The sequence below is a fragment of the Fringilla coelebs genome (assembly GCF_963513975.1).
Source record: "Fringilla coelebs genome assembly, chromosome: 6".
NCBI classification, from domain to species: domain Eukaryota; kingdom Metazoa; phylum Chordata; class Aves; order Passeriformes; family Fringillidae; genus Fringilla; species Fringilla coelebs.
The window spans coordinates 23,863,981-23,874,909 of NC_140034.1; the positions used below are offsets into that span (position 1 = coordinate 23,863,981).

Consider the following 10,929-nt stretch of genomic DNA (forward strand, 5'->3'; position numbering starts at 1 on the left):
ACCATCCAATTTTTTCCATAACCCCTGTTAATGTGTTGCTCTGAAACAGAGGTTAGAAGATTTGCACACTGACTCCAGTACCAGCCATTTAAACATGTAAATGCACTACAGCAGTGAATCACACAAGCTCAAAATAAGAAATGCTAAAATTATTCAACATTACAAAAAAGTGTAATTAATTTAAAAAACTATAATGGCTTCCAAATGCAATCTGAAATTAGTCAAAACATGTAGACCAGTAACATTTACTCAGTTATTCAGTATTATGGGGTTTTTTTGGTAGAACATTGTTTAACATCTTCAATAAGTAATTTGAACTTTCTTTTGTCCTTCAAAAAAAGACACCACATTAAACCACAAGATTTCTTGAAGGGAAGGAAACATTGTTAGAAAATACTGACAAGAATAAAAATTACTCTGTTGCAGAGAGACAGACGCAGATAGGATATTGAAGTAGCAAAGGGACTGAAGAATCTGAACTCCTTGAGAAAGGGGAAGCCTGTGTTTTCCCACTGCCTACTTGTGCTGCACTCCATCCCTTACTAGACACATTTCTTGAAGTCATGACATTGAGCATTTCAGAACACATAAATCTGTCACTACTGTTGAGTTCAGATGAAAACTGACACCAAGCTAGAACCTGGCAACCACCTTCCAGAAAAACAGGGCGTACGTGGCATTTGGTACACTAAACCATGCTTGTGTGTCCTTCCATACTGAAATCTTTCTAGGATTTCCTGGTCTGTGATTTGGCGTATCAGATAACACAATTCTCTTCCTGTCAAGACAGCATAGATTAGAGCACTACAGTTTCATAGTCAGTTAATAGACAATTAAAAGCCTTAAGAATAACTTTGGATACAGAGCTCGTAAGGTACAGCCACCTGCAATTACAATTCATACTTTAAATGTAGAAAGCCTAAGGTAATACACCTGTTAATAGAAAAGATCATAGGCAACAAGCGAGTAAGTAGTCTACAAAGCCACATTTATTTGCACATGTACAGAACAGAGTAACAGATGTTATTGTTTTCCATACAAAATTATATAAAAACAGTATTCACCTTCATAGATAACACTATACCACCTTAGGTTTATTAAATACATTCAGAAAGCATTCTTGCACGCACACAACATTAGTATTAGGTAGTCCCAAGTAACTCCAACACTGCAATGTAATTATTCCTAGTGGTATGAAGGGATCAAAGATTAGTTTGCAACTAAAACAAAAAGAATCCTGGTTGAGAAGCAAGCTGAAGTCTTTCTTCCACTGGCCACCAAAACAAGGATTATCATTGAAGAAATTAGCTATATCTAGAACATAGATGCAAATACTACCACAGCACCTGCAGAAAGCAGGTAAGAGTGGTTTTCCAGACTGACTTGAGCTGCCTTGGCCAGTGTTAACATTCCCATTGAATTACTGCTTGCCTATGGATCGGAAATTTTTATAAAACTGGAAGATAGAATTGACTAAGAGCTTGCAGTTACAGAAGAAAACAAAACGTAGAGATTCAAATCAATTACTTTGCCTTCCTACCCAGCACTGGAGAGATTATTTGCTTTACTAGGTCTTAAAATGCTCATTCTTGCAAGGAATAGAGGGGAAAGGCAAAATTTTGTATTTCCTGCAATGCTGCCTTCCTACATATAATCTAAAAAGAGGAATTTAATTGTCAACAGGACATCTCAAACAATTTATTTAAAATGCACATTTATTTCTACAAAAAAAAGTGTATGATACAGAAGAAATGATCACATCTACTTTAAAGGTTTACCTATTAAAATATACAGAGGATCTTAATGAGTACAGGATATTTAAAAAAAAGATGCAAAGGAGTGTTAATCTTTTATTTTTACATTTTCAGGAACTTCACATAATTTTGGTAAGTAACCTTTTACAAAATTATGTAAAAAGTACAAGAATGCCTGGTAAACAGTCTGCATTTTTCCAAAAGATTTTTTACAGCATGCAATTCTTAAGGCAGCCTTCTCTTCCTCCTTACAAGGAATCCTTTCACTCAAATAATCTTCTGCTGCAAAGATTAGGCTAAGGAAGCTTGGTCTCTTCTGTTAACGCCTTTTGTCTTTCCTGTCTGATTTACGGTCTCTTTCACTCCGTGAAGTTCTCTTGCCTGACCGACTACTTTCTGATATAGATCTCTTTCTATCAGACCTTGAACTTTTATCCTTTGAGCTTTTAGTATCTCTGCTACCACCTTTTGAGGACTTGTGACTTCTGTCTACTCCTGAAGCATCCCTTCGCTTCCTGTCTGTGCTCCTTCTGCGTTTTCTATCTCTGTTATGCCCCCTGCCTCGGCTTCGACTTCTACTCTCACTACTGCTAGAGCTACTGCTGCTACTGTCCCTGCTCGTACTCCCACTTGTAGTGCTGCTGCTGGTGGAACTGCTCCGACTGGAACTGCTGCCAGTACTGGAACTACTTGCACTGGTAGTACTGCTTGAAGTGCTACTGCTACTACTGCTGCTGCTACGGGCATGACCAGTTTTGTTCCCTGCCCTACCCCTGCTTCTACTCCTAGTCTTACTCTTACTTTCTGCACTCGGTGTCTGATTCTGCTCTGCCTGGGCCTCAACCACCTTTACAGACACCACAGCATTTTCATCCTTGTCTGTCTGGGGCTCTGTATCCTGAGTGGACTGAGACAACTGAGGTGATTGTGCTAGTGGCACAGACTGCGGCTGAGATAGAGCCTCAGCCACAGATTCTGTCTGAGCTTCAGGTGTTTTCTCCTGTGTTTCTTCCAGTTCAGCATTATTTTCTGTTTTAATACCTTTCTCCTTCTTGGGAGAAGGAACACTACACACTTTTTCTGGCTGAGCATCACACTCTGTTTCTGGTTCTATTTCTTTGCCATTTTCATTTTCTACAGGTTCTACACTGTCTGCCTCATTCATTTCAGCCACATCCTGATCATTATCCACAGGCTGAATGTTTTCACTTTCCTCTTTTACAACTGTGACCTCCTCATGCTGACCATCCTGTTGCTTGTCATTCTCCCTCACCTCAGTAGGCTCTTCTACTTTCATCTCTATGTCATGTTTCTGCTCATCCTCTTCCTGTTCTTTTTCTGCATCACTATGCCCTGAACCTGAACCTATTTTTCCCTTTTCCTCCCCTACCTCCTCCATTTCTACATCATTGTGCTGATTACCTGTCTCCATCTCTTCCACCTGCTGAGCCACCTTACCCTCTTCCTGCTCCTTGTTCTGTTCTTCCTTCTTTTCTTCATTCTGCACCTCCTGATGTTCTTTTTCCTTCACAGATTGTCTTCTGGGTCTGGCCTCCATTTTGTTAATCTGCTCTGCAAATTCATTTCTCCTGCTTTCAAAGAGCGCTAGGGAATAAATGCATAAATAATAGTTAAGATAATCTACAGACACTGAAGTCTACTTACCCTTTAACTGTGAGCTAGTAAGTTATCAAATTGTCTAACTTATAAACATTACAACCTTGTCCTTTCTGAAGTAGCAAGCCATTCATGCATAATGAAAAAGATTGCTAGTTACCTTAAGAAAACAAAGCAAAGGGGAGAGTAAGCTCAGCTGAGTATTCAAACAGTAAAGCTCTAAATCTAAGCTAACAAAAACTTTTTGACATCATTAAAATCAAACCAACCAACAGTATATCAAAAGAATACCTTAATTTCCCAGTATTTACCTATTAAGGTTATACCTCCTAAGGCAAACAAAAGACAGTCAAAAAAAAGCAAAAAGCTAGCTAGGTATTAAGAAAGCTTAATAACTGTAGGCTATCCAGACAGGTGAGTTATCTTCTCTTACCCCCAACCCCACAAAATAAAGAAAAGCACCTAAGAAAAAAACCAAACCAATACATTCTTAGTTAAATAAAAAAAGAACAGTAAGACTACCATCAATCGGAGCATTTTAAATTGTTCTCCAAAAGAAAAATATAGTCATCCTGTGAAACAGAAATGAACACACATTGAGGTAAAAAAAATCATCATACATTTATAATGGTATGATTAAGAAAACACTTCTCAAATGCTTTGTAAACACCTGCAGTTCCTTGCGTCTTCACAGAGTCTGCCTTTTCAAAAATGAAGTTGCTGCACTTGGGTACATCTGGGTACTAAAGCCAATATAAAGGACTGTTTTAAACACATACTTCTGAAATTCTGCATACGCAACTTTTGACTTCTTGTAAGAGACTCAAATCCCATTCAATACAAAAATAAGTCACTGAAAGATTAATTTCCACTTATGATGAACACCTGCTTAAGAAAATAGTTTGTCCTAAGCAAGAAATTAATGTATTTAAGCAGAGACTTAAAGTAAATTTGTATAGCAAACAAAGGGAAGCAAGAACAAGGACCTTTGTATCACAAAGACCCTTACCATTCATCTTTTTCTGTGACTCGTCCATCAGCTTCTGCGTAGCAGGACACATTCTGCCAGGTATGTAGAATAAATGAGGTTTTGTCTTTGTTCTTATGTATTTAATTATTTTAGCATTATGTTCATTCCATTCTTCTTGCTGAGAAAGGAAAGAAAATAACCCTGAGATACACAAGAATTGTTTAAACAAGAGAAAGATCAAGAACAAAACAAAAACTCACCAACTGAGCAAGCTCAACCTTTTGCTCCAATAACCGCAGCTCTGTCTGTTTAGCACGTCTTTCTTCAAACAGTTCTCGCCTCTCATTTTCAACTTGCTTTCTCTCTTCCTCTGCCTGCACTTCAAGTTTCTGCTCAATTTCTTGTCGTCTCTTTTGCTAAAATAAATTAAATTTTTTTTTACATCAAGAGAAAGTGTTCTAGTTTGATCCACTTAAAAATCTTCAATTATTTACACCATTAAAGGCATTCTAAAAACACATTAGGAAATACCTCCTAAACTACAGCAAATGGAAGAAAAGAGTGTCACTGCTTGCTGGCACCTAACTTTTTGTTGGTTTAACTATACAGTTATGGGGCCCTGTGAATTTCTGTGTGCTTTTCTATCTTTCAGTTTGGACTTAAATTTTCAATATAAGCTTCAATAAGTTGGGGTTTTTTCCCCCAGTGGCAGAAAATAAAAGGAATGTATTTGAGCTATCAGGGAAATCAGGTAAATTTCTCACTTGGGAGAGAAAGAACTAAATTCCCCCAGAAACAAATGAAGGACTGGAGACTGGTGTTTGTGACCAACAAAAATTAGATTGTGAACACTTCCAGTATATTATTTGCTAATTATATATATTACTACTATCCAGGAATGCCGTTTGTATGCCCTAGACTGCCATGTGCTCAGATTGTTCATAAAAAAATAGAATTTATTGCCTGGACGACAAAATAGCTGTGTTGTAAAACTCCTCAGGCCTCGACTCTGATTTACTGCAAGCGTTTATGTATGAACAAAAAAAAATCTCCATAGGCACTCTCAGAAAAATTTTATAAGGAGCAGTAACTCTTCCAAGTCTCTGTGCAAACACACACTGCTATAAATTAGACAGGACTCCATGTTTCTAGACCATCCTGATAAACAGCTTTTTGTTCTAATGCAAGCAGACAAAAGTGAACTTTGGTCTTATGTGCCACATGAAGGGTTAGGTAAACCACCCAAATACTGCATCTGAAAGTAATCAATACCAGCACTCTGAGTCAGCTCTGCTGACACTATAGAGAAAACGTTTTAAGTTTAAATCTTTCTATCTGCTTCAACTGGACTGCTGAAATTTGAACTTTAAAACATTGTTTTTAATCTAAAGGTTATTAGCGTTAACTGAATAACTCATTTAGTGCCACAGTAAACAAGTACCACAGCCTTCACAAATTAAAAGGGAATAAGGTTGCCACCATCCCATATACAAGTTTTTTTGAAGTAATCACTAAGCTATACAAAGCCTTTGCTTCAGTACAATCACACATTTATTTATTAAGATCAGAAATCCTCGTTATCTGTACTGGAGCAGAAAATACATTTTTAGACAGATAGCATAACCAAGCATAGATTTCTGTATACTTGGTTATAATTTAAACATCTGGAACACACCAGGGTAGGCACTGCTGCATCAATACCGCATCTCTACTATTTCCAGAAATAGCCTATGACTTCCTAAATAGCTACCTGTTTAAATTCCATTTAACATTTCCTTTTTAGTTTCCACAAAGGTCAGAAACAGGGTTACAAAGTCATAGTAAGAATGCCTCTCCTGCCTCCCACCCTCATTCCCCTGAAAAAACAAAAAAAAAACCTACATGCACTCTCACCAATTTGCTGCACCTGCAACCTACACTGTAGGGAACTTTCATTCTTACTTGAAATAACTTAACCAAACAATTTTGCTTTATTATTTACAATCTGATAGAATTAAAAGTAAGTACCCTCTCAGTAGCAATAGCAACTGTGGACTCCTGTTTAAATTTTTGAAGAGTGCCCATCAGCAAGCCAAATATACGTCGATTCCTGAAAAGAAACAAACCCACAACAAAAAGAAATTTGAGATTCAGTTCAAGTACTAAGATTTTCATTTGTCTAAATAATCAGAGAAACTTTCCACCCCAAGGCCATTATCAACAGAAGACATACTGTCTGTGCCAACACTCCAGGATATAATTTACAGTGACATATCATTTTGCTTATGAGTAAGACACAGCTCTTATGTGTAACACAGAACAGCTAGCACTGGCAGAGCTGGAAGCCTGCACATTTTTCATCTAGAAATAACACTAAGGAAATATTTTAAAAAATCTTAAAGCAGAGAGTACTGAAGAAAAAAGCCAAGTAAATACAGTGTGAGCTATCAATAAGAAAGCAAACTGGGTTTTCTAAAAAGCATAAACTTCCCTCTCCACAATCTGCTTAGACTATTAAGGAGAAATGGAGCCGCAGGGGAGTGAAAGCTTATCTATCAGAGCTGCCCAACAATGAGACTGTGCTGTGGGATGAAAACAGAACTGCTCTCATCCGATTAGGTGCTGTTTTGAGAAAAATAAGTAAAAATCTTCAACAAATTCCCTTCTTCTGAGCAAGAACTAGTTTCTTGACTTTCACCTTCAATTTATTTTTATTCAATCCAAAATTAAGTCTTTACAACCTCATGCAGACTTTCTTGTTTGCCTTGAACCTGAAAAAGTGAGAAAGGAAATGCTACCATCTTCCCGAAGTACCACTCTATTACAGTGGCACAATCCTCACATGGAAAGATAAAACAATGTTAAATAATAGAAACAGGAATAGAAATTGAAAGCCAGAGATCACTGAAAGTGCATTTGTATATGAATGACATCCCAGAAGACATTGAGCAAAATCAGGAGTTCAGAGGATGTTGTCCTCTTAAAGAACCTCCCTCCACCACAATTCATAGAGACTAATACTGGTTTTCTCATCTCCCTAGAGACTACTGAACTAAAAAGCAGTAAAACTCCAATTCTGAGGAAACAAGCTTTTAGTGCCTGAAGATCTAAGAAGTTCAGTAAGAATTTTGAAGTCTCCCTATAAGGGAAACAATTAGAACCTAGTAAAGGAAGACTCTAAGTGGGGTTATAATTAAAAGAAGTAAGTAAAGTGCCAGTTTTCTGTGCCAGTTGATCTGTGGGGACTTATCAGAGAAGATTTCTATAGTTCCTTTTACCAGTTCTAATTCTTCTGTTTATTTGGGATATAACTATCACTGCACCAGGTGACTTGCAGTCTGAAATGGATGGAGTCCAGGAGGTCAAACACAGTTGCAAATTTGATTTTCCAGTACCTCTTTACCAAAAGAGCTGCATTTCAGTTAGAATTTTAACAGCCCTGAGAAAAATACAACATAGGAAAAAGGAGATACACATAGGAGGAATCTAAAAAGCAGCAGGTGAAATGAAGGCAAGACTGTACACACAAGAAATCAAAGTAACATGAGAAAAGAAACATGATGGAACTATTTCATTTTAAAAAAGAGGCAGAGGGGGTGAGGAACCATACCCAAAAACCTACTTCAACCAAAAAATAAATGATGAGCCAAGACAGCTGTAATAATCCAAGACATTAAGCAAGCAATGAAGCTACAGATATTTCTGTCTTACTCAAATGACGTGAAAACACTAGCACTAGCAAACCTGTTCCTGTAGGTGGCCTGAAAAGTAGAATCCACGTCAGTTATGTGAACAATGCACAGGTTGCTGCTTGTGAAGTATTTTCAGAGAATACTTTTTAAATTAAATTTTCTACCATAATGGTAACTCTTCAACATGATCTTTGATACACAACAGCTTGTGTGCAATATCTTTTAAATCTAAAGCTACTTTCTATAGCAGAACTCAGAAGTATCATGTTAGTGTAAAAGAGATTTCTGCATACCTTTGTTTTCCTTTCTCATCCATATTTTGATCTTGTATAAGGTCTCGACGTGTTCGTTCTTTGGAGGTAGCAACAACAGAAGATGGCAACGCTGGCTGCAAGAAAGAAAAACAAATGGCTTTGTTCATCGTGTTGCAGGTAGGTTTGCTCTTGCACAGCTCCATTTACTATATATTACCTTTTTAATATCATCATCCTCTGCGTCGCTTTCTTGGCGTGATTCTCTTCTTGTCCGACGTTCTCCACCCAGCCTGAGGAGGAAAGCCAGTGGTCATCAGAGAACATGTATTTAGGACAGAATCTCTTCCAGCATGAGAAAAATACAAGCATGTCTAGTCAGAAGAACCAACACTTGGGTGAGAATCTCCCCACTGTTCCAACAACCAGTAAGCAACATTCTACAGAAAGAATCTATTGTTGATGAAAATCAATGAGACAAAACAGTTTAAACTTGCAGAGTAATAAAAACAGAAGAATCCGCAAATACCATAATTGACTTTAAAAAATACATCTGGAATTTATTATTTTAAATGTTTGTGCATTTCCAGAAACCTCTAAAATGGCTACTGGTATAAAGGGATCATTAGACAGATTTAAATGCATTGACATGGAAAGGTTGGTGTAATTTCTTAAACAGGAAATGCTGTTCAAGTTACATACCAAATACCTATGGAAGAGAAGCAGATGGATTACCACTTGAGACATGTATGAACTAAGGCTTTGACAAAGAGCAAGTTAAAATATATAATTTAAATTAAATAAATCCTAAAATAAATAAAGTTGAAGCTTTTTCCAGCTTTGTGGCACAGCACTTTCCTGTTTCCCAGCTTCCTTTTCTGCTAACTCAAAAATTCCAAAGTAAGCTTTGCTTTGGTCAAGAACTACCACTGCACATTAAGTGCCCACAGCACTTAAGCTCACTATTATCTGTCACATCTGATAAATTTGAAACCAGATGTGAAAACTCAAAACCCGAGTCCATTGTCACATTGCCTGTATTCAATTTGTTGAACAGGTCTCAGTCATAATTAATTTGTGTTCACTGCAAACAAATGTCACAACTAAGAAGAATGTAATATAGCAGATTGTAAGCCAAATAAAACAAATATCTTTGCATTGCTATATCTTTATATTACTGCTACCACCTTTATGTTGCTCTAAGGTATGAAAAAGATTTCACGGAGTGATTTGCTGTCATCCAAATTATTCCCAAGAAGTCTTTAATAAGTCATCTCCAAAGAAGACACTGGAAGTCCCCAGTTAGTACCAGTTTTTGGTTTACTGTTACAAATTCTCATTCAGAAAAGCAAGTTGGCTGCATTAGTTTTTCACTCACCTACTGGATGCACCTTCAAGATCCCTCTGCTTGGCTGGGGGTCCTCCTCCACTATCCGAGAATCCACGCCTAGAAATAAAACACTTGTGGTCTTAGAACAAGTTAGGTTAATCCCTAGACCACTTCAAGTCTGCACAAATGAATTATAATTTTGCTTTGTAGTCATGATTAAACATAAATTTTACTCAGCTCTATCACCATTTACTGTCAGTACTGCAGTTGCTTGTGAACCATCTAATTTCACCTTGAATTTCTGCACTTATTTAACTGAGTAGCTACATTGAAACAAACATCCCATTGTGTTCAAATAATCTTATCTGCAGTAATTTTCAGGATGTGGTTTTATCCACATGTATTTTAAAATCCCTCCTAGAGCCCCTACCAGTTTTTAAATCAGCAAGAGACTGATTTTGAACGACTTCAAAGACAAGGTCCCAGCCACCACAGTAACTCCATTCATTTTGACGTTTCCCTTATTTTTCAGCCTAACAGCTGAGAAGGTCGAGGAAAGCCACCCATTTAGACTTATTTCAACTCAAAATGAAAAGATGATTTAGACTTAACCCCCAAAACCCCGCAGGGCACCTCTGGCGCTCATTCAAACAGTACCGCAGCGAGCAGCGGAGGTAAACGAGGAACACACAACACTCAGCGCAATGGCACGAACCACTGCCAGGGAGAGGATGGATCAAACTCCGCTGTCCGTTCTGCCTCCTTACCTTAGCAATAAGCTCCCGCGCCCTCTACCTCCACCGGGGCCTGCGAGGGCTAACAGCCTGTTTTGGGGGGGCCTGAAAGAGACAGTAAGCGCTGTTAGTGCTGCCTGCCCGGCCCCGGGGCGCCGTTGCCCGCCCGGCCCAACGGGCCTGCGGCCGCTCCGTCCTGCGCCCCGCGGCCGTGCCCCACCCCCGAGGGCCAGAGCTCCCCCATCGCCGCCCCAACGGAGCGGGCACGGCCCGCAGAGGGACGCGGGGACCCGCGGCCGGCTCCGCGCCGCCCGCCCTGCAGGCCCGACGCGCGCCCCCCCGCCGCCCGGCCTTTCCTTCGCGGGACAGCGGCGCGCCGGGCGCTCCCCACCTCACTCACCTCACATCATTGGGGTCCCGGCCCGTGAGCTTGCGGATATTCTCGTCCACGTGCTTGAGGCTTTCCTTGGCTTTCTCCAGCTGCTCCTGCAGCGCGCGCACCGCCACCGCCATCCCGCCCGCCGCGCGGCCTGGCCGGGCCCCGCGCGAGGCAGCGCTGGGAAACAGGGGGAACAGGCCCCGCCCACTCCGGTGGCCGCGGG

General features: G+C 39.5%; 1 protein-coding gene across 1 annotated transcript; it reads right to left on the reverse strand.

The window, feature by feature from the left end:
* Window positions 1–998: 998 nt before the first annotated feature.
* PNN (pinin, desmosome associated protein) lies at window positions 999–10,882 on the reverse strand. The gene is made up of 9 exons (XM_084207841.1): window positions 10,728–10,882; window positions 10,361–10,432; window positions 9,642–9,710; window positions 8,484–8,556; window positions 8,306–8,400; window positions 6,349–6,430; window positions 4,602–4,757; window positions 4,381–4,519; window positions 999–3,359 (listed from the first exon to the last, which is right to left on the reverse strand). Exons 1-9 carry the CDS (start codon window positions 10,838–10,840, stop codon window positions 2,074–2,076), a joined length of 2,085 nt encoding a protein of 694 aa, XP_084063967.1. The 5' UTR covers window positions 10,841–10,882; the 3' UTR covers window positions 999–2,073.
* Window positions 10,883–10,929: the final 47 nt, after the last annotated feature.

Bases quoted from the DNA above. Each gene is read 5' to 3' on its own strand.
- PNN (XM_084207841.1), bottom strand. From the start codon at position 10,840: ATGGCGGTGGCGGTGCGCGCGCTGCAGGAGCAGCTGGAGAAAGCCAAG. The intron at 9,711-10,360 runs GTAAGGAGGCAG...TTTTATTTCTAG, and splicing joins CGCGGGAGCTTATTGCTAAG to GCGTGGATTCTCGGATAGTG. The intron at 8,557-9,641 runs GTGAGTGAAAAA...TTTCCTCCTCAG, and splicing joins CTTGAAGGTGCATCCAGTAG to GCTGGGTGGAGAACGTCGGA.